This window comes from Bos javanicus, chromosome 17 (genome assembly GCF_032452875.1).
Source record: "Bos javanicus breed banteng chromosome 17, ARS-OSU_banteng_1.0, whole genome shotgun sequence".
Classification (NCBI taxonomy): Eukaryota; Metazoa; Chordata; class Mammalia; order Artiodactyla; family Bovidae; genus Bos; species Bos javanicus.
Genome location: NC_083884.1, coordinates 3,865,630 through 3,890,285, shown reverse-complemented (window position 1 = coordinate 3,890,285; position 24,656 = coordinate 3,865,630). Strand labels below are relative to the sequence as shown.

Genomic DNA, 24,656 nt, shown 5'->3' with positions numbered 1-24,656 from the left:
AAATGTTCAACTTCTATATTATACATTGCATAAATCACATGTGAAAGTAGAAAAAAGGTGTTTTCAGATGTGTAAGAACTAAAAGAATTTACTCTCTTGGCACCTTTTCCTACAAAACTACTATAAAAGTAAGAGAAAGACATGGGATCTTCAAGGCATGCAACTAAATAGGAAAGCAGTAAACCAGTCGCAAGTCATGGGGCCCAGCTTTCACCCTGCTTATTTAACTTATATGCAGAGCACATCATGAGAAACACTGGGCTGGAAGAAGCACAAGCTGGAATCAAGATTGCTGGGAGAAATATCAATAACCTCAGATTTGAAGATGATACCACCCTTATGACAGAAAGTGAAGAGAAACTAAAAAGCCTCTTGATGAAAGTGAAAGAGGAGAGTGAAAAAGTTAGCTTAAAGCTCAATATTCAGAAAACTAGGATCATGGCATCTCCCATCACTTCATGGCAAACAGATGGGAAACAGTGGAAACAGTGTCAGACTTTATTTTGGGGGGACTCCAAAATCACTGCAGATGGTGACTGTGGCCATGAAATTAAAAGACGCTTACTCCTTGGAAGGAAAGTTATGACCAACCTAGACAGCATATTGAAAAGCAGAGACAGTACTTTGCCAACAAAGGTCCGTCTAGTCAAGGCTATAGTTTTTCCTGTGGTCATGTATGGATGTGAGAGTTGGACTGTGAAGAAGGCTGAGTGCCGAAGAACTGATGCTTTTGAACTGTGGTGTTGGAGAAGACTCTTGAGAGTCCCTTGGACTGCAAGGAGGTCCAACCAGTCAATTCTTAAGGCGATGAGTCCTGGGTGTTCTTTGGAAGGAAAGATGCTAAAGCTGAAACTCCAGTACTTGGCCACCTCATGCGAAGAGTTGACTCATTGGAAAAGACTGATGTTGGGAGGGATTGAGGGCAGGAGGAGAAGAGGATGACACAGGATGAGATGGCTGGATGGCATCACCAACTCGATGGATGTGAGTCTGAGTGAACTCCGGGAGTTGGTGATGGATAGGGAGGCGTGGCATGCTGCACTTCATGGGGTCGCAAAGAGTTGGACACAACTGAGTGACTGAACTGACCTGAACTGAACTGGAAAGGCATACTGCCCAGCTAGATCAGGAGGAAAGGAAACAGTAGGACTCAGTTCTCCAAGAAACAGAAGATTTGATAGAATACATGATATGAGAGGCATATCAGGGGAGAAAGATGAGTGGGCATGTCTGATAGAGCTAATGGAATATTTACAAGGAATTAAGTACAGGGACATAGCAAATCAGGTGAGCAAAAAGAAAGATAATCATTAACTCTGGGGATAAGGGGAAGAATAAGGAAAGAACTATAATTATGAAGTATGACCTGGCTCTGAAGTAAACACCTGTATAACCATGACTGCAGCCATGAAATTAAAAGATGTTTGCTCTTGGAATAGATTTCATCTTCTCTCAGTTCCTATTTCTCCCAGCCTTGAATTCATGGGGGAATTGGTGAGCGGTGCTTTTGCACATTGTGACCAGTTTAAATGATGTGAACACTGAAACCATGACGCAAATAGGACAAAGCTGGAAGGAGTTAGATTTAATTGATAATTAGACTCCACTGAGTAAGAACTCTGTAACAGAAAGTCATTACAATCAGGATATACATAGTTCTGAAACAGGGCAGACACTCTTGAATCTGAATTTGTAATCATTCAGGTAGCAACTAGACTGAGATTTACCTGCAGTCAACTATGGAGAGAAAAAAGAAGTTTGTGCTTAAAATTACTAGAGAAGCAATGTAGCAGGGTTTTATTTATATGATTGATTTCAATGTTTATATAATAAGTATCATAACAACTGATTACACTAAAATATTACTGAGAAAGATCCTACTACTTAAGACAGGGTAAGACCTTAAACTAAACTTTTAAAATACCTTTGAAGTAATATTTTGAAATACATTAAACAAAAAGAACTAAATACTTAATCAAATGTTTAGAGTTGGGAAGTTTTTCAGAGGTAAATTAATCCAGTCTGCCCAGGAACAGATCCCATTTTAACTGGTTCTTGCTGTTTAACCACAAGAGTAGGAAACGGCAACCCATTCAGTATTCTTGCCTGGGAAATTCCATGGACAGAGGAGCCTGCTGTCCAGGGGCTGCAGAGTGGATATGACCGACAGACTGAGCAACTGAGCACACTGAGCCACAAGAACATACTGCACTTTCCTCGCGTAACATGTAAGTAGTCTGGCCTCGGAGACTATTGAGGCTTGGGTCTCTTGTTTTCTTCCTTTTTCCCTCAAAAGGAAGTCTGCTGTGTGGCCAGTATGGTAGATGCAGCGCAACACAGCATCAAGACACCCGGTGCTAAGACGTGATCGACGACGAAACGGTTCTGTGATCCTGAGCAAACCTGCATGTGACTTGTCTCATCAGTGAGTGAGAAAAAGCCTAACTGAACTTCTCTGGGGGTGACGGGAAGATTGCAGGAAACGCTGTATATGCGGCCTTTCAGAAAAACATATAAATACAAGGCTGACTGAAACGCATGGTAAGGAGGTCCAGACTTCCCATGTGACCACTTCCTCAGAAACCAGGTTTACGGTTTCTTAGGTTTTCTTCCTAAAGCTGTCCAATTTTATGGGTGTGTTTTCACTCGAAAAGGCCTGCAGGAAAGCACCGTGGGGCACCCTGTCCCCTCCTTCACTTAGTCGTACATCCTAGGGTTCCATCTTCACCGGTGCACATATACCTCTTCTTTACGATCAGTTTTGTTGTCTTCCATGAAAGCTGGGTTATCATTCTTGATGCAGCCCCCATTCACAGATATTTTGTGTCCCTTAGAGTCTTTCATTTTCTTTTATAGACTGTGAATTCACAAATATCTCTGTATATATGCCTAGACACTTGGGAACACCCACTTTTAAAAAATCACAGAAGACCTATGACACATTCTCTCTTTCACAGAAATTCTGTGTAAGTCTGGCATATTTTGAACTCTAGGCAAAAAATATATCTCTTTTTGAATGTGCCCTTTAAGATGATCATTTCTATCAGAACAGAGTCATGTAACATGGACCTGATAACAGGGTTGTACTTTCCTACACAAAAATGAATAAATGACTAAAAAGAGAAACATCATTCAGTCTTCACTGTTTTTAAAAGCAACTAAAGCAACGTTTGCAGGGTCTCCATAGCTCAGGAGGCATTTCGCAAATGTTTTAATGTCTCTCATTTAATATCATACGTAATGGCATCACAAATGCATGAACTCCTAGAATGAAAAGGAATCTTAACATTCTTGTAGTCCAATCACTTTTTCCAAATAGCGTCTACTTCCTAAGACTCTCTCAGTGTATCAAGGACGATCCTAAGTTGGAGCAAAGGGAAAACATATCTTATAGCTAAGCATACCAAACAGGAAGTCATGCCCAAAGCAACAAGGCAGAATAGCTGGTCAAACAGATCTGAGCTTGGGGCAAACCTGTAGGTGCTGGTGTACTCGTAATCCAGAATCGCACTTGCTGTTAGCACACCACTCAGGGGATCCATTTGGAACACGTTTCCTTGGTTGCCGGAGAGAATGGAATACTCAACGAGGCCATTCGACCCACTGTCCAGGTCTGTGGCAAAAACCTGTGAGGAAGCAACTCCTCCGTTAGGTAAGCATTGAAAGTGCAGAATGGGTTAAGCCTATTTTTCAGAGCAATGCATTATGAAAGAATCACATTATCAAACACATCTTAAAGACAATGATCAAAGGAATATTAGACATGGCTGAATTTTATATAAAAGTGAATGATGAGGTGAGAAGACTATAGATGCAAGAGTTTCCAAGTAATTTCAGTAGGAGTATAACAAGTTTTGAGTAAAATGAAACAAAACCCAGATTTAGTGCTAGCAAATTTAGATCCTAGTGATTTATTTGATGAGTGATCCAAGTACTAGTGTTGAAGATAAAACAAAAGTATTAATAGTGAAGTGTGCATCACTCTCCACAGAGATGTATTATTTAGTCTGATTTACCTTTTAATTGCAAATTAATTCTATTAGTGGATTCAAGACCTTGCATAAGAACAAGTTGACTGATAAATTGCTTTCTGTTTATTTTTATTTCCTAGGTCCCTCAGCCTTGGCCTGAGCTTCCATCTCCTTTCATTTCTTTCCTGGGTGACTACACTGATGTCCTAGCAGGCTTTTGCTTGTAACTCCCTTCCCTGTCAATCTATGCTTCACACTGCCACCAGAGTTCTCAGGTGACCCAGGGCCTCATCAGGAAGACACAACACCAGATAGATGGCACAGAAAGGCAGCATCAGACAGCTCTCCTCAAGACCATGAGGACGAGAAACATACCTACATCCAAGCAGAATAAGTCTATCATGTCCCCGAGGTCATAGACTTAAAAGAGTTACAGAGAGGAGGCCTCCCAGGACACATATCATTTAGGGTCTCCAGATGCCATCAACCCAAATGCACTGTAACCAACTTCACCAGGAAAGAGCATAGCAAAAAGACAGTGCCCAGGTGAAGCACAGGAACAGGGATATCTCTAGGGCACAGCTTCTCTGAGCTGTTGCCAGCAAGATGCATCAGCTCTTACTTGTCTTCATCTTGGGTCCTACCAGCCAAGGTTCAAATTCCAGAGAGAGAAAGTCTCTATGAGACACACAGTCGACAGCACTCTGTGACTGGGTGGGGTCGGGTGGGTTCACCACCTGGACTGACGATCCTACCAAGACTGCTTCTGGCAGAGGAGGGGAAGTTCCTAAACGGAGTTTGTGGGGCTGCAACCAAAAGGAGGGCACTCGGCAGTGTGGGAGCAAAAAGCAAGAGCTCCAGAACCTTCGACATTCCTGTTCATCTGAACAGGACACAAAAAAACGACAGTTCTATTAATAGTTTCCCTGAAATTAAACGATCTAAAAAACACGAAGAACAGTCCCTTGTATCCGTCCCTGACTGAGCCTTCTCAATGTTTACATTACTGAAGCACTGGCAGGTCGGGCTGTTTCCCCTAGTGGGTGTTGCTGCTGCTAAGTCGCTTCAGTCGTGTCCGACTCTGTGCGACCCCATAGACGGCAGCCCACCAGGCTCCTCCGTCCCTGGGATTCTCCAGGCAAGAACACTGGAGTGGGTTGCCATTGCCTTCTCCAATCCTATTGGGTGTACTGGAGCTTTAAAGTTGCCTTCACCTTAATATGAGTGGCCTAGCTCTGTCCAGGTCTGCATCTGTGACAAAGTGCAAGCACCAGCGCCCCAGGGAGGGAGGGCCCACTGTGACAGCAGGCCCTGCCGTGACACTGGAGGCGCCGGTCACCCCGGCTGAACAGGTACCACTGGGGTACAGATTGGAAGAGAGATGTTCTTACTCCTCGCCTTCCTCTTAAGCATCTCAGGCCTGGCTGAAGCCAGAGTAAAGGCTCAACAATTCTGGACCATGCTGGAACCTGGAGCAATTAGGCTAAATGTGCAAAAATAATGTAGGAAATCCTGGGGATCCTGGACCAAGTGAAGAGCACAGAGCTAAAACTCCAAGACAGCTGAGCCTCTGCTGGTCTTGTCTGTACCTTCAGAGGGGAAGATGGCATCTGGGCTAGGCAGGGATCAAAGAAAGGTCTGCGTGCATATCCAGGTGCATGGAAACCTAGGGGACCACCTATACCCCTGGCCCCATCTACCCCAGAGAGAGAGTCATGAGATGCTGGGTCATGGGTTATAGAGGTGAAAGGGAATGTCCCGCTCAGCCACCAACTGTCAGGAAGGGGGTTTATACACATTCTCTGTGCAGATTCCCAAGAGCCTGTAGGTGTCCTAATGCCCAGGTTCTTGAACTCAAAGCATCAGTTCAACCATGAATGGAAAGATGAAGATGTGCAGCAGTCCTGAAGCAGGGAGAGTCTAGCAAGGGTGGGTGGGTTTGGAGCTTCAGCAAGAAGACCGCCGTGTGAACAGACCCTCTCTTTCAGGCCATGGGGCTTTCTCTCGAGATGGGGCTGGGCTTGACAATAGTGGATATGTGCCTTTCATGTGAGACACCCGAAGATCCCAAGCCCAGCGGGCCTTCCCATGTGTCTGTACCTCATTCTGTGCACGTCTGGTTGCAGCTCCACTTGGGAAATGCCTGCTCACCCTTTAAGACCAAGTGCAAATGTCGGGACCTGTCTGTGTTTCCTCTTAGCGCGCACGACATTCAATATACGCTTTTCTATTATCACATTAGAAATTTATATCGTATACTTAGTCTTCTGACTTCTCCACTAAACTGTACACACTTAGAAGGTGAGCTGCTTCTTGTGCCCATCTAGACTCCCTGCTAATCTCCAACAGGGTCCCTAGAAAGAGCAGGTGGGTGCTACATGCATGTTATGCATGCTAAGATGCTCAGTTATATCCAACTCTTTGCGACCCTATGCACTGTAGCCGCCTAGACTCTTCTGTCCATGAGATTCTCCAGTCAAGGAGACTGGAGTAGGTTGCAATTTCCTACTCCAGGGGAACTTCCCTACCCAGGAACCAAATCTACATCTCCTGCATTGGCAGGGGGTTCTGAGCACAAAAAGAAGGGAGCAAGGGTAGTGAACTCAGAAACTCCAGATTTCCTTCAACCTAAGGTTCATTCCAGTACATCATATAATGCATATGCCAAGGAAACAATGACAATTTAACTAATGTCCTGGAAAAGGTCTTTAGGTATTTGGATGTACACTGATTGATAAAAATTCACACACACACACACACACATACACACACACACATAAAACATGTTTCTATTACCTGTACAATGTGATGATTGTAGAACTGGCCCTCAGACACTGATACTTGGTAAACACTTTGCTCAAAGTGTGGTGGATGATCGTTCAGATCTTGGATAAAGACTGCTACTTTGCTGTAGGCTTTATGCCCCCTACTTTCAGCTAAAACGATGAGTTGAACTTCTTTTCTGACTTCAAAATCAAGAAACTTGGGTTCTTTCACAGTAACTTCTCCTATTTTTATTTCCAGAGAGGAAAAAAAAAAGAAAGAATAGAAAATGATTTTATCTTTAACTGATGCTCACACACTCTCCTCTCCTTCAATGCCTCCCATTGGCTGGAACCCCCTTTCCTAGTGTCTGGGGTCATTGTGAAAAAGGGTGAGAAGAGGCAGACATTTACACAGTTCAAACACGTAGGAGGGAAAGAAACCATGAAACACCTAAGATACGAGCGCTCTGTTTTAAGTCATCCTTCTGTCTCTGTATTTAGCCCATTGCCAGGTCTTTGCAGTCAGACATCTCTGGATTCACCATCTCCCTGCTGCTGCCCTCCTCCAAGCAACCAGCATTTCCCACCTTGTCCCCTGCATTAGCCGACTTACTGGCCTCTGCACTCATCCAGTTCCCATTCTGAATTAAATAATTTTAAAAAGGCACTGTGACTATCTTTAAAGCCCTTGATTGGCTTCCACAACAATGATGATGAAGCTCAGCATTTTAGCCTCCCCAGGACCACCTGCTTCAGCCCCTCCCACCTGAAAAATCTCATTGATCTCTTTCTCCCCTTTGCTCTCTCTGCTCTGATGCTAACACTCATACATGTTCTGCTTCTCAAACACACATTTTAGAATTTCCTTGTAGGCTTTTCCATCCATCTGGGATTGTCCCCACTTCTGTGGGTCCTCTTTTCAGCCATCACCATCACCATATCTGTCTCTAACACATGCTCCCAAAGTGCCTGCAGAGCCTTTGTTCACCTGTTTCTGCCAAATTACTCCCCTTGGTTTCTTAGAAGATTCACCAAGGTGAGCACGGTTACCTCTTACACCACACTCTCCCCAACGCCCAGCTCAGGATCTGGCACACAGATTCACCTAATAATATCTGTTCCACCCCCAGGCAACAAGTAGAAGCAGATGAGAGAAACTGTGCCTTGGGGGTTATGCCCTGCACAGGTTTGCCCCTGGATTAAGAAACTTCCTCCCCTGACATAATTTCCTTCTCAAGTTTCTACTCTGTTTTATTTCTTCCCCTTTACAATTAAATTTCTTACTGAATTTATTGTTATTATTACTCCATCACGATTAACTCAGCTCTCGCTGTCAGAAGTTCCATCAAATGGAATTTGCTAGAATGGGTACTGATTTGAGTTTGAGACCCTGAAACCAAGCACAAATCCTAGCCCCAGATACTTTACTTAGGTAAAGTACCTGGCTCCCCCACTACTAAGCTTGTGACCTATAGGAAGTAACTCAGGTTCTGTCGGGCAGAAGCTCACCTTCCGTAAAACAGGGCTCTGAAGGATGGCCCCATAGCGTTGCTCTGAGAGTAACTCAGTGCATGTGTGAATCTCTTTGTAGTCACACGATAGAGTCCAGTGTCCTCCCCATGTCTCTCACCCCCTCCACCATCAGATACAGATTTAATACCTACATATGCTCTGAATTTAGAAGGAGAACATTTAATAGCATGGGTTATTACAAATTTGGTCTTCTGGTGAAACAATCTGTATAGTTTCTGGAAATAGGGCCTAGAGTCACACTTCTGATCTATCTGATCCAGTTTCCCTAGAGAACCAGAGTTGACCAAAGAAACTTTAGGCTATCATGTACCTACCTGGGTGCTAATGGTAATCATGCATCCGTGCGTGCTTACTCACTTCAGACGTGTCTGACTCTTTGCGACCCTATGGACTGTAGCCCACCAGGCTGCTCTGACCATGGGGATTCTCCAGGCAAGAATACCTCAGTGGGTTGCCATGCCTTCATCCAAATAGTTATCATAGCCTTTTCTAAAAAGTCTAACTCTAGCACTGAACATTGTAGGAGGTATTTTCTTGCTTCTATTCTATTACTAAGAAAAAAAATACTTACATTCTATATGAAAAACTAACTACAATACCAAATTTTAAAATTCATAAATTCACTTTTATTGTCATCAGATTCAGTTATCAATTTTAGAAAGCTAAATTAGTTTTACAAACCACAGTCTGATGTTACCAAAATCCCTGATAGAAAATTCAGAGTAGATTTAATGATAGACAGCTGAAGGATTATTAAGATAAATTTTTTGATGAGCTGGTAATGAAAGAAGATAGCTTTCAGAAGTCTCTGTGGAACAAGGGCTGAGCCACACCTCCAAATGAGAGAGGGGCCCCAGTTGATGTTGGTTCAAGGCTCTCATCTGGAACTCTGTCTCCACCAAACAGGGCATTCAGCCTGCTATTGTGTTCTGTTACTATTAGTAAAGAAAAATAAAATTGAAACACAATACTTAATTGCCAGTGTCACTTAGTAGAAAGTGTGCCAATCATAGTGCAGACCAAAGTGGATTTTTTTTTTTTTTTAATAAAAGGGCTGTGTTTAGGCTTGATAATTGGAATTTTGCACTTGGAATGAATCTGTAGTTCTAATGCTTTCCTTGCTTGGTTTTTGTTTTTGGCATAATAATTGGCACATGCTGTGAAAGTTGTGCAAATAGGAAAGACAATAACCAGTCTGTGAGATGATTCAAGGCACGCATACCTACCAGATACCCAATTTGCCTTGGATGATTGATGTATATTTTTTCTTAGAGATGTCCAGGATCTACTGTCACCAAGGAGATGAAAGTACTACTGGGTTCTGTCTAATAGTAGGGGCAGAAGTCCATGCTTTCTTTTGAGTAAGAGGCTCACAAATATCAACTTTTTGCTCATTCTTACATGTTAGTGGGCCAGTTATATATTTAATAACTGGAGAATAAAATTGCAGCAATACTTTTCTTCTGATATATGGACATGCATAGCTTTTATCCAGGTTATAACGTACACATCAAAATGAGATTCAGATTTTTCAAATACTCATGCTAGATAGCATAATCCGGTTACTTTCATCAATTACAAACTGTGTACATGCATAAGCATACGCCCAAAGCAGAATGTGATAAATATTTATGTTATCCCAAAGCTTTTAAACTCTCTCCTCTAAAGCTACATCCTTGAAACACTGGAAGTTTGATCACTTTGTTTTATGTCAGTCTAGCAAATAATAGTTGGAGAAGGAAATGGCAACCCATTCCAGTGTTCTTGCCTGGAGAATCCCAGGGACGGGGAGCCTGGTGGGCTGCCGTCTATGGGGTCGCACAGAGTCGGACATGACTGAAGTGACTTAGCTGCGGCAGCAGCAGCAAATAATAGAATGAAAACTACCATTTGTTATGTACATGCACAATGTTAGTCAAACTGCAAAATTCCTTCTGGTTTAAACAGTGAGTAGTAGATATTTTTAAGGCACAGTGACAGCAAGTTTAGCTGCAAAAGTAAACTTTGGTTTGTGACTGCGGCACAGGGCACACTCAGGCACAACTGGGCAGAAACCAGTTCTCACCAGAGAGCCATCTAATCACAGCTTACCAAACCAATGACTAATACAATGATTTTCTCACACTGTACCCTGAAGAAAAGTGAATATAACACAAGAAATCAAGTTTACTGATTTACCATACATACCAGTTTTCTACTTTGGCATATGTTTTAAAATACATACATTGGTAAAGCCTACATTAAATGCCTTTTGACACAAGTTTAATGATTATGTGGCAAAGGTGGCATGGAAGATGAATTTAATATCATAATTTAAGATCCTTAGAAATATTTCTTGACAAAATTATGATAAACTATATATTGGAACAACCTGCATGATAAAAGCAACTAAAATGCTTGATAAATTGTGTGTGTGTATTAAAGTGCATGAAAAAATCCTCAAATAAAAAATTTCCACAACAATGTGTAGTCTATAGTTAACAAGCCCCAAAATCACAGAGAAGCAGGGCACCATGAATGTCAGACAGCAAATTCAGAGGTAGCAGAATAAATTTTGAAAAACTTAAATGCAGAAGTTATTGGACATATAATATGTAATATTATATTAAATATATTAAAATATATTAAAAGAAGGTTGAAAACAAGAGCAAGGAACAAGAGATTACTTATTTAAAATACCAGAAGTTGAGATAGAATTAAAGAAAACTTACAGAAATGAAAAGTGTACTTCCTTAGGCTGAAGAGAAGAGGCATATAGAAATGAAAAATATGGAAAGGGATGTAAGAGACAGTAATATGGTCCCAGTATTTGTCTAACTAAAGTTCCAAAGAAAGATATAAATAAATGATATTTATATCAACAGCTGACTTATTAATACAACTGGAAACCAGAAGACATGGGTAATATCTTAAATTAAAGAGAAAATAACTGTGAGCCTGAAATTCTCAGCCAAGCAAAAATATCTCTTAAAAACAAGAACTGAATAAAGACATTTTTAAATGAACAAAATCTGGGAAAGTTCATTGCAACAGCTTCTCACTAAAGTATGTACTTCGAGTAGAAATAAAATTATTCTAAGTTAAGTCTGAAATGTAAGAAAGAATACTTATTAATAGGAAAGAAAGCAGAAAACAAGCAGGTGAATCTATTTAAAAACATTAATAATGCCTAATTTGAAAGACCTAAATTTGTGGTCAAGAAAACCTTATAAATTACAAAAGCAAATATTAGGAGATCAGATCAGTCGCTCAGTCTTGTCCAACTCTTTGCGACCCCATGAATCGCAGCACGCCAAGCCTTCCTGTCCATCACCAACTCCCGGAGTTCACTCAGACTCACGTCCATCGAGTCAGTGATGCCATCCAGTCATCTCATCCTCTGTCGTCCCCTACTCCTCCTGCCCCCAATCATTCCAGCATCAGAGTCTTTTCCAATGAGTCAACTCTTCGCATGAGGTAGCCAAAGTATTGGAGTTTCAGCTTTAGCATCATTCCTTCCAAAGAAATCCAAGGGCTGATCTCCTTCAGAATGGACTGGTTGGATCTCCTTGCAGTCCAAGGGACTCTCAAGAGTCTTCTCCAACACCACAGTTCAAAAGCATCAATTCTTCGGCGCTCAGCCTTCTTCACAGTCCAACTCTCACATCCATACATGACCACAGGAAAAACCATAGCCTTGACTAGACGAACCTTTGTTGGCAAAGTAATGTCTCTGCTTTTGAATATGCTATCTAGGTTGGTCATAACTTTCCTTCCAAGGAGTAAGTGTCTTTTAATTTCATGGCTGCAGTCACCATCTGCAGTGATTTTGGAGCCCCCCAAAATAAAGTGTGACACTGTTTCCACTGATTCCCCATCTATTTCCCATGAAGTGGTGGGACCGGATGCCATGATCTTCGTTTTCTGAATGTTGAGCTTCAAGCCAACTTTTTCACTCTCCTCTTTCACTTTCATCAAGAGGCTTTTGAGTTCCTCTTCACTTTCTGCCATAAGGGTGGTGTCATCTGCATATCTGAGGTTATTGATATTTCTCCCGGCAATCTTGATTCCAGCTTGTGTTTCTTCCAGTCCAGCATTTCTCATGATGTACTATGCATATAAGTTAAATAAACAGGGTGACAATATACAACCTTGACGAACTCCTTTTCCTATTTGGAACCAGTCTGTTGTTCCATATCGAGTTCTAACTGTTGCTTCCTGACCTGCATACAGGTTTCTCAAGAGGTAGGTCAGGTAGTCTGGTATTTCCATCTCTTGAAGAATTTTCCACAGTTTATTGTGATCCACGCAGTCAAAGGCTTTGGCATAGTCAATAAAACAGAAATAGATGTTTTTCTGGAACTCTCTTGCTTTTTCCATGATCCAGCGGATGTTGGCCATTTGATCTCTGGTTCCTCTGCCTTTTCTAAACCCAGCTTGTACATCAGGAAGTTCACGGTTTACATATTGCTGAAGCCTGGCTTGGAGAATTTTGAGCATTACTTTATTAGCATGTGAGATGAGTGCAATTGTGCAGTAGTTTGAGCATTCTTTGGCATTGCCTTTCTTTGGGATTGGAATGAAAACTGACCTTTTCCAGTCCTGTGGCCACTGCTGAGTTTTCCAAATTTGCTGGCATATTGAGTGCAACACTTTCACAGCATCATCTTTCAGGATTTGGAATAGCTCAACTGGAATTCCATCACCTCCACTAGCTTTGTTCGTAGTGATGCTTTCTAAGGCCCACTTGACTTCACATTCCAGGATGTCTGCCTCTAGGTCAGTGATCACACCATCATGATTATCTGGGTCATGAAGATCTTTTTTGTACAGTTCTTCTGTGTATTCTTGCCACCTCTTCTTAATATCTTCTGCTTCTGTTTGGTCCATATCATTTCTGTCCTTTATCGAGCTCATCTTTGCATGAAATGTTCCTTTGGTATCTCTGATTTTCTTGAAGAGATCCCTAGTCTTTCCCATTCTGTTGTTTTCCTCTATTTCTTTGTATTGATCGCTGAAGAAGCCTTTCTTATCTCTTCTTGCTATTCTTTGGAACTCTGCATTCAGATGTTTATGTCTTTCCTTTTCTCCTTTGCTTTTCACTTCTCTTCTTTTCACAGCTATTTGTAAGGCCTCCCCAGACAGCCGTTTTGCTTTTTTGCATTTCTTTTCTATGGGAATGGTCTTGATCCCTGTCTCCTGTACAATGTCACGAACCTCTGTCCATAGTTCATCAGGCACTCTATCTAAGATTTCTAAATCTCAGGTAGTGTTTAAAAGCTAGATATTGATTAATGTTAGACTTTAACTGGGGCTTCCCTAATGGTTGAGCAGTAAAGAATCCACCTTCAATGCAGGAGACACAGGAGATTTAAGTTTGATTCCTGGGTCAGGAAGATCCTCTGGAGGAGGAAATGGTAACCCACTCCAATATTCTTGCCTGGAAAATCCTATGGACAGAGGGGTGTGGCAAATTACAGTCCAAAGGGTTGCAAAGAGTTGAACATGACTGAGCAACTGAGCATGCACACAGGCTTTAATTATGCCTGTCAAAATAGCTAGGATAACCAATAAAAGTGGAGAAGGCAATGGCACCCCACTCCAGTACTTTTGCCTAGAAAATCCCATGGATGGAGGAGCCTGGTAGGCTGCAGTCCATGGGGTCTCTAAGAGTCAGGCATGACTGAGCGACTTCACTTTCACTTTTACTTTCATGCATTGGAGAAGGAAATGGCAACCCACTCCAGTATTCTTGCCTGGAGAATCCCAGGGATGGGGGAGCCTGGTGGGCTGCCATCTATGGGGTCGCACAGAGTCGGAAATGACTGAAGCAACTTAGCGGCAGCAGCAGCAGCAGCAACCAATAAAAGAAGAGAAAAAACTACATAACTTCCAACAAACGTGGGAAAATTGTCATTTTCAGATGACTGTATATGTCAAATGTACAGAAAAATAGCAGAATCAGTAAGAGTTTACAAGTTTTCTAGACATGAAATCAAAATATAAAAGCTAATTTCAAGTAAATAAACCTACACCACCAGAAAAAGGCTTATTTCATTTACCTCAGCAAGAAAAAGTATAAAATATTTAGGCTAAATTTAGCAAGACATATGCTGCAGAAAAATAATGCTATTAAAATTAGTAAAGAAAAAAATGGTGTGAATTTCCATATCAATCTTGGATTAGAAGATAATACTGTAAAGATACACATTTTTCCCCAAACTAATATGTTGTTGCTGTTGTTCAGTCACTAAGTCATGTCCAGCTCTTTGCAACCCCATGACTGCAGCATGCCAGGTTCCTTTGTCCTACATTATCTCTTGGAGTTTGCACAAATTCCTGTCCATTGAGTCGGTAATGCTGTTTTGATCATCTCATCCTCTGCCACCCCTTTTTCCTTTTGCCTTCAGTCTTTCCCAGTATCAGGGTTTTTGCCAACGAATCGGTTCTTTGCATCAGGTGGCCAAAGTATTGGAGCTTCAGTATCAGTTCTTCCAATGAATATTCAGGGATGATTTCCTTAGGATTGACTCGTTTGATCTTCTTCCAGTCCAAGGGACTCTAAAGAGTATTCTACAGCAACACAATTCGAAAGCATCAATTCTTTTGTGCTCACCCTTGTTTATGATCCAACTCTCACATCTGTACATGACTACTGGAAAAATCATAACTTTGACTATACAGGCCTTTGTCAGCAAAGTGATGTCTCTGCTTTTTAACATGCTATCTAGTTTTCTCATAGCTATCCTTCCAGGGATAACTTTTATCCTTGTCTTTTAATTTCATGGCTTCAGTCACTGTCTGCAGTGATTTTGGAGCCCAAGAAAGTAAAATCTGTCACTGTTTCCACTTTTTCTTTTCTTTTGTCATGAAGTAATGGGACCAGATGCCATGATCTTTTTTTTTTAATGTTGAGTTTCAAGCCATCTTTTTAACTCTCTTTTTTCACCCTCATCAAGAGGCTCTTTAGTTACTCTTCACTTTCTGCCATTACAGAGGTATCACCTGCATATCTGAGGTTGTTAATATTTCTCCTGGCAATCTTGATTCCAGCTTGTGATTCATGCAGCCTGACATTCTGCATGATGTACTATGCATAGAAGTTAAAAACACAGGGTGACAGTATACAGCCTTGTCTTACTCCTTTCCCAATTTTGAACCATTGTTCAAATGTCCATTGTTCCACGTCCAGTTCTAACTGTTTCTTCTTGACCTGCATACAGGTTTCTTAGGAGGCAGGTAAGGTGGTTTGGTCATTCCCATCTCTTCAAGAATTTTCCATAGTCTGCTGTGATCCATATAGTCAAAGCCTTTAGTATAGTCAAAGAAGCAAAAGTAGATGTTTTTTCCTGGAACTCCTTTGCTTTCTCCATGATCCAAAGATTGTTGGTAATTTGATCTCTGGTCCCTCTGCCTCCTTGAAACCCAGCTTGTCCATCTGCCAGTTCTCAGTTCACATACTGCTGAAGCTTAGTTTGAAGGATTTTGAGCATAACCTAGCTAGCATGTGAAATGAGCCCAATTGTACAGTAGTTTGAACATTCTTTGGCATTGCCTCTCTATGGGATTGGAATGAAAACTGACATTTTCTAGTTCTGTGGCTACTGCTGAGTTTTCCAAATTTGCTGGCATATTGAATATAGCACTTTAAACAGCATCATCTTTTAGGATTTTACACAGCTCAGCTGGAATTTCATCACCTCCACTAGCTTTGTTTGTAGTAATGCTGCCTAAGGTCCACTTGACTTCACACTCCAGGATGTCTGGTTCTAGGTGAATGGCTTCACTGTCATGGTTATCTGGGTCATTAAGACCTTTCTTTGTATAATTTTTCTGTGTTCTTCTTAATCTCTTCTCTTTCTTTCTGTCCTTATTGTGCCCATCCTTACATGAAATGTTCTCTTGATAGCTCCAGTTTTCTTGAAGAAATCTCTAGTCTTTCCATTCAGTTGTGTTCTTCTTTTTGCATTGTTCACTGAAAAAGGCCTTCTTATCTCTCCTTGCTATTCTGTGGAACTCTGTATTCAGTTGGGTATGTCTTTCCCTTTCTCCCTTGCTTTATGCTCCTCTTCTTTCCTGAACTATTTATAAAGCCTTCTCAGACAATCACTTTAATTTTTAGGTTAATACAATTCCAGTAAAAACTCCAACAAACTAAATATCCATCAATAGATTAATGGATAAAGAAAATATGATATAGTCCTATAATGGTAGATTATTCAGCCTTAACAAATAATATCCTGCCATATAACAACATGGATGATCCTTGAGGACACTACATTTAGTGAAATAAACCAGCCATAGAAAGAGAAATATTGCTTGATTCCACTTATGTGACAGATCTAAAGTAGAAAACTCAGATGCAGAGAGTAGAATGGTGATTACCAGAGACAGGGCAAGGTAAAATGGGGTTGCTGTTTAGTGGGAAATGAAGCTTCAGTTATGCAAGACTAATATGTTTTAGAGATCTGCTGCACAACAGTGTGCCTATAGTTTGTACACTTAAAATTTATTAAGAGAGAAGATTTAATGTTAGATATTCTTATAACAATTAAAAAAGAAAAATCATCAAATAGGAAAAATTTTATCAGATGATTGTTATCTACAATGCATAGCTATATAAACTTTGCAAGATTTAAAAGGAAGATGTTTTGGCCTGATGACGAAGTTCTAGATTGAAGCTATATGATTTTTTTTGACATTTTTCTCATTAATTTGGGTGAGTTTTCACCTGAAATAAAATATGCATGCCATAGTTATGTGGGTTACATTAATGAAGGTGTGATGAGCTGTATATTACTGCAATATTCATGAATAAATTTCCTTTTTATAGAAAAACAATCCCTGTAGACATGCATGTGGGGTGTGTGTGTGTGTGTGTGTGTGTGTGTGTGTCTGTAAAACTTAACAAGTGGATACAATGCTTTATGTTAGAGCAAATGACCAATAACAGCCAATATATTGTAACTTGAGGCAGAACATGAGGATGGGATAAATATTGAGGGAGGGAGTCCTGCTTCCCTGATATGAAGACTTACAAAGCCAAGGTAATTAACAGAGTGTGGTGTTCGTGTTTGGATAGACAAAGAAATGAATGGAAAAGTCATGGAAACATGATATATATACATATGATCATGGTGATACTGCAGATCACAGGAGAAGGTTATTGTCATTAGAATAATAGGCAATCATGGTTTTTAAAAAAAGAAAGGAAAGGGAAGAAAAAAAAGGGTAGGAAAAAAGAAAGGCTATTCATAACTCACATAAAACACAAAAACCAATGCACTAGATGCACTAAAGATGAAAATATGAAACATAGGAAGACTATAAAATTTTAAAAAGACAATGTAAGAATAAGAATAATTGCATGATCTCAAGGAAGGGGAGAATATCTTAAACAATGTACTAAAAAGGCAAACGAAAAAGTAAAAGATTGATTCATTCTAAAATTGATCTTCCCTGGTGGCTCAGTGGTAAAGAATCCATTTGCCAATGCAGGAGATACAGGCTCAATCCTTGGGTCAGGAAGATCCCCTGGAAAAGGAAATGGCAACCCATTCTAGTATTCTTGCTTGGGAAATCCCATGGACAGAGAAGCCTGGCAGGCTACAAGTTCTTGGGGTCTTGAAAGAGTTGGACACAACTTAGCAACCAACCAGTAGCAACATTAAAATCAAAACATGTCATTAAGAGAGTGAAAGATAGGCCATAAATTATTAAAAAAAAAAAAAAACTTGTAAAAAAACCAAAGGGTGAATAATAATAAAATATATTTAAAGTCTTTACATTTCAGAAAGAAAAACACAATCTTGAAGAAAAATAGGCAAAAATATCAATATGCATTTCACATAGAAGAAAATAGAAATGCTCAATAAACTATGAAAAAAAATGCCCAAATTCACTAGTAGAAAGAAAATGTAAGTTAAAACCACAGTGGGATAATATTTCACACCCACAGCTTGGCAATAGAAAGCAAACAATGGAGACAGCTCTCATTGGATGCTGGTAGAATACAGTGGAGGAACTACTTCATAACACAAATTGGCACCACCTATACAGCTGAACACAGGCAACCTCTGAGGTATTTGTCCAGCCTACACTTCAGGGCTTAAAGAACTCTTTACTTGTGCACGAGAAGACACATGTATGAGATTGTTCATTATACCCCCAGACAAGAAAACCTCCCTGCTCATCAACAGCAGATGGATAAATAACTTGCAATATAGATTTACAATAGCATATCATAAAGCAATGAAAATAAAAGAATAGAATACAAAAAAATAAAAGAATAAAAGAATGCCAGTGACACACTTTAGCATGGATGATTCTAATGCTAAATTGAAAAAACCTATCAATAGAATGCATGCATGCATGCTAAGTCCCTTTGGTCATGTCCGATTCTGTGTGATGCTATGGACTGCATCCTGCAAGGCTCCTTTGTCCATGAAATTCTTTAGGCAAGAATGCTGTAATGGGTTGTCGTGTGCTTCTCCAGGGGATCTTCCCAATTCAGGGATCAAACTCACGTCTTCAATGTCTACCTGCACTGGTATATGGGTTCTTTACTAGTGCCACCTGGGAAGTCCAGTATCAGTAAATACATAGGGTATTTTTTTAGTCCGTTTAGGTAAATTCAAAGCAAAACCAATGCTTCTACTAAATTTCTATTTGTAGGAATGCATTTAGTATAAGGGAATAATTATACCTGAAGTCTGGGCATTAATCAGCCTGGAGCAGTGGAGAGAAAAGATGCAATCAAAAAACGGCCCAAAGGGAACATCAGTGAGAATGACAGTGTTCTATTTTGCAACCTTGGCAGCAGGTACGTATCATTCTTTGCTATTCTTTAATAGCTTCTGTACTACACATCACAGTAAAAATTTTGAGCAAAAAGCAATTCACAGAAGAGTTCATTCAATGTGATTCTATTATGATGTTTAAATCAAAGTAAATCAAAACAATGCACTGTTTAAGGATTCAAATATAATGGGGAAATTATAATGAAAAAAAAAAAAAGGTAGTGTTCAATACCAAATATAGATTACTGATTTACCGATTATGTCTGGGGTGAAATAAGACAGCTACGAGAGGGAAGGAGCACACAGGGGCTTCTTGAGGTTCAGTGAGGTCCCTTATTTGGAGATGGGTGGTAAAGATGTGGCCTTTTATTTTACTATTGTTCATTAAATAGCTGTATATCTCTCAACATAACAGCTTATAGCTGCTGCTGCTGCTTCTGCTAAGTCGCTTCAGTCATGTCTGACACAATAAAATTTTGAAATACATTTCAACTTAAGTCAATCATTATTTAATTAAAACTATAGAGTTTTCTGTAGATGACCACTTTGAACTAACTCTTAGGTGTGTTCTATCTTCATTTTAATGAGAGACTAGAGAAAATAAGGCCAAGCCTGGGCCATGTTAGGGGTGACAGGGCAAAAGGATTTGGGTGACCTGGGAAAATGTGCAAACTCATATTTACCTTCTCCCTAAATGTTCTAATCTCAGCTCCTTTCCTAGAACCCTCAGACATCAGACTGCTAGAGACTTAATGACTGCTGGGTGGCGGGGGGGAGGTTTGGTGGTATTTGCAAATGGCCTTCTTGCCAATAGGCTTCCTGAACAGTTCGTTAACCACATGATGGGGTGAAGAGATGAAGACTTCTTGCAGGCTACATCTGAGAGGTTGCTGAGCAAAGGCTGAATGTATAAAAAAATTGTAACACTAGCTTGAAGGAGAAGGCTTTTGTTTAAGAAATGACCCCCCTCTCAATTCTTCCCATGTGTACACAGTATGGATTAAATAAGGCAGTTGTACGGTAATACAGAAATTATTAAAAACATTCTTCTTGAGGTTTGACAACGAAGCAGTAGATACATATCTACGACATAGTTGTTAGATTAAAAAAAGAATGTTTCAAATAATCAATTGGTATTCATTTAAGGCACATGCTGTATTTGGAAGTAATTTCTTTACCACCACATAGAACCTTTCCAGCTTTCCTTTTTTGTTGCACTGTTGACATTAAGTGGCGAATTAGAAGAATCTCTGATGAAAATTTCCTAAGGCTAGACATGTGTGCTTATTTCCAGTTCAACCCCATTCTCACTGCTCTCCCTATTACATTCCCGATTTTCCCAAATGGATAGGTAAATTATAAGTAGAAACCAATTTATCACCAAATAACTGATAGGGTAGGACAGGTACTGTTTAACTTGGAAATGTGAGGAATAGAATTCTTAGAGAATACACATAAACATTTTATCATATCTCGTCAGCTACCATAAAAATGTTTTGTTATTTACCTTTGAAATTATTTACATCTAACAATTTCTACCTTTCCAATCTTGAATTTTCTTTGCAGATGTATGCCTTACTAGTAACATTAAGTGGAGCAGGAAATAAAGCATAGAGAAGGGTTACCTGATTTAGAACACAAGGAAAAAACTCCGTCTTCATTTCCACTAAAAACTGAATATTTAATGCTGTCCCGAATTGAATCTGGAGCAAAAGCTTTTATAGTCACAATAGACGTACCTGTAAAAATTAGGCAAAAAAAACAAAACAAAACAAAACACAACTTTAGGAAAAGGAAATTCAGGAAAAAACCACTGGGTGGTTATTATTTGCCTATTAATTATATTTTCACTTATTCATTCTGTCATCGATTACTTATTGAGTATAGTCATAAGCCAAGCCCTATGAAAGGTGTTGGGGGAATATAGCGACAAATAAGACAGAAAACACCTCTGTCTTCCTGCTGGTTATTAACTGATGGGAGGATATGAACAGTAAACCATTAAAGAAATACATAATCAAGGTAGATTTTGGATGTGCTGAGTTCCCTACAAAGAATTAAATAAAGTTACCCGATAGAAAATACTTCTGCTGCTGGGGAGGTAAACACCCCTCTGCAGAGGCCTCAGAGGAATGGCGTTCCAGTTGAACTTTGAAGCATGAGAAGCCACAGAAAGGACTGGAAGAAATGGCTTCTAGGAGAAAGAGCAGTGGTAAAGAGGCCCCGGGCCGGGAGAAGACTTGCCTTGATGAGGCACAGTGAGCAGGAGAAATGTGGATGGTAAAGACAGGAATGAGGCGGGCAGGACCAGGTTTTACTCTTAGTGCACTGAGAAGACACAGAAGCATTTTAAGGAAGTGAGCAAAACTACTGGATTTAGTTTTAAAAGGCATCAATCTGATTGCTGTCTGGACAAGAAAAAAGGGGGTAAGTATGGAAAAGAGAGGCCAATTAAGATAATACTGCATTAGTCCATGCAAAAAACAACAACCTAGGATAACCGGAGGGGAGGGATGAAAAGAGGGAGACAATTAAGGTCATATGTTGACACATTTTCCTGAACACTGCATGAAATGTGGGAAAGGAGGTAACAAAAGTATAAATATAAGAAATCTTCTTTCACCCAGTTTCCACTAGCTGCTGCTGCTGCTGCTAAGTCCCTTCAGTCGTGTCCGACTCTGTGCTAGAGTTGTGGGTAAAAGTAACACAACTCGAGAGTAATCAAGGTCTTAACTGCATGATGCAGATTCACTCAAGAATTGTTAAGCTAGGGCAGAAACAGTCAAGAGAAAACTTCAAGGAAAATACAAGAACTGATTTAGGGGTAGGAATTAGTGAAGAAAGAAGCCATGCCAGTTTTTAGGAAACAGACTGATTACCAGCATGAAAGAAAAATCAGCAAGGACTGATAGAGGTAGTAAGACAACTGGTGCGATGAACCGTGGCTTCACTGGAAACGTTTTCAAGAATCTATCTGGGTCCCAAGTCAGCAGTCTGTCATCTCTGTTTATATAATACCTTATGACCTTTGCTGCTCACCTCTGCCTTGCTTCCTGTCTCTTCTGTCCATTTGTCACTCTTTCATGACTGCCTCTCCTGTCTTATTTTTAAGTATTTTTATTTAATTAACTTTATTATGGTAAAATTTACATACAAACCTTCCCTGGCCGCTCAAAGGGTTAAAGAACCTGCCTGCAATGCAGGAAACCCAGGTTTAATCCTTGGGATGGGAAGATGCCCTGGAGAGGTGATTGGCAACCCACTCCAGTCTTCTTGTCTGGAGAATTTAATGGAAAGGAGCCTGGAAGCCTACCGTTGGCTACAGCCCATGGGGTCACAAAGAGTCAGACATAACTGATAGACTAACATAGTTTAAGTATTAGTTCTATATACTATACACACTTATAACACAAGTATACACACCTGTGACAACTATACACACACCTGGAGCCACCATCACATTTAAGGTGTAGAATATTTCTATCTACACAAAAAGTTCTCTCAGACCCTTGGCCATTCTACATTTGTTTATCCTTTACTCATCTATGGACATTTGCATTGTTTTCAGTATGGGGTTTACGAATAATGCTGCTATAAACATTCATGTAAAAGTACTTTTGTGGACAAACATCTTCATTCCTACAGGAAGTGTATATTTAACCTCGTAAGAAATTACAAAACTATTTTCCAAAGTGGTTGTACATTTAATTAATTTATTATTGAAGTTCAGGTGATTTATAATGTTGTGCTAGTTTCTGGCCTACAGTAAAGTGATTCATTTAAACATACATGTACATAATAATATTTTTCATATTCTTTTCCATTATGGTTTATTACAGGATCATGGCATCTGGTCCCATCACTTTATGGCAAATAGATGGGGAAACAGTGGAAACAGTGACAGACTTTACTTTTTGGGGCTCCAAAATCACTGCAGATGGTGACTGCAGCCATGAAATTAAAAAAATATTTGCTCCTTGGAAGAAAAGTTATGACCAACCTAGACAGCATATTAAAAAGCAGAGACACTACTTTCCCAATAAAGGTCTGTGTTGTCAAAGCTTTGGTTTTTCCAGTAGTCATATATGGATGTGAGAGTTGCACTATAAAGAAAGCTGACCACCGAAGAATTGATGCTTTTGAACTGCGGTGCTGGAGAAGACTCTTGAGAGTCCCTTGGACTGCAAGGAGATCCAACCAGACCATCTGAAAGGAGATCAGTCCTGGGTGTTCATTGGAAGGACTGATGCTGAAGCTGAAACGTCAATACTTTGGCCACCTGATGGAAAGAACTGACTCATTTCAAAAGACGCTGATGCTGGGAAAGATTGAAGGCGGGAGGAGAAGGGGACGACAGAGGATGAGATGGTTGGATGGCATCACTGACTCAGTGGACATGAGTTTGAGTAAACTCCAGGAGTTGGTGATGAACAGGGAGGCCTGGCGTGCTGCGATTCATGGGGTCACAAAGAGTTGGACACGACTAAGCAACTGAACTGAACGGAATATAATTCCCTGTGCTATAGAGTAAGAACTTGATGGTCATGGCGGTTGTACCACTTTATATTCCTGCTAGCAACATACAGGAATTCCATTTGCTCTACATTCACTGGCATTGTCAGTCTCTTTTAAATTTTGGTCACGCTAGTAGGTATGTAGTAGTGATTTGTGTGGCTTTAATCTCCCTAGTATCTGATGGTGTTGAACATATGTTCATGTGCTTATTGTCATTTCCAATCCCCTTTTTAGTTCATTTTTGTACTTTGCCTTCTTGTTCTCTATTTATCCACTACTTCTGATAATTCTTTCTTGGTCCTGATCCTCCTGTCATAGGCCCATAACTCATGGCATCTATTTTAGACTCCCACTCTGGCAATGAATGTTCTGAACATACTTGAAGACTGATCTTATCTCTCCACTAAATTGAACTAAATTCTGTGAGTGCATAAGAGTTTTATTATATATTTGTATTCTATATATCTCTATAAATCAATATTAGTTTTGCCTATAAATTTTCGTGTACTTACAAATCATATAATAAATGTCATCTTTGACTTAGCAAACATTTTTGAGAACCAAGTATGCTGCTGTGTGAATCAAGTGTTAGGAGCTTTTCATGTTCCAGATGAAAGGACAAGATAAAAACCCAGAAAAACAGCTAAGTGAAGTGAAGATAAGAAATCTACCTGATAAGGAGTTCAAGATATTAATCATGAAGATACTCAAAGAACTCAGGATAAAATGGATGAACACAGCTAGAAGTTTAACACACAGTTTGAAAATTTAAAAGAGAACCAAACAAACTGAAGAATATACTAACTGAAATTAAAAATTCACTGGAAGGAAACAACAGTAGATTAGATGATACAGAGGAATGAATCATTGACCTGGAAGACAGATTATCAGAAATCCTGTAAGTTGAACACACACACACACAAAAAAGAATAAAAAAAATGAAGATACTTTAAGGGACCTCTGGGTATATTTTCATCCATATTGTAAAGGTCCCAGAAGAAAAGACAGAAAGGGCTCAGAGAACATATTTGAAGACATAATAACAAGACTTCCCTAAACTGGGAAAGGAAACATACCTCCAGGTCTAGAAATCA

At 40.0% G+C, this 24,656-nt stretch overlaps 1 protein-coding gene across 1 annotated transcript in view; it reads right to left on the bottom strand.

Annotated features, from left to right (window-relative positions):
* Positions 1 to 24,656, bottom strand: part of LOC133229263 (protocadherin-23-like) — a 127,531-nt gene that overhangs the window by 19,006 nt on the left and 83,869 nt on the right. Inside the window, exons 13-15 of the mRNA XM_061385768.1 lie at positions 20,673 to 20,786; positions 6,768 to 6,979; positions 3,475 to 3,626 (exon numbers count right to left, since the gene is read on the bottom strand). Coding sequence (XP_061241752.1) covers positions 3,475 to 3,626; positions 6,768 to 6,979; positions 20,673 to 20,786 — 478 coding nt within the window. The remainder of the gene's footprint in view (positions 1 to 3,474; positions 3,627 to 6,767; positions 6,980 to 20,672; positions 20,787 to 24,656) is intronic.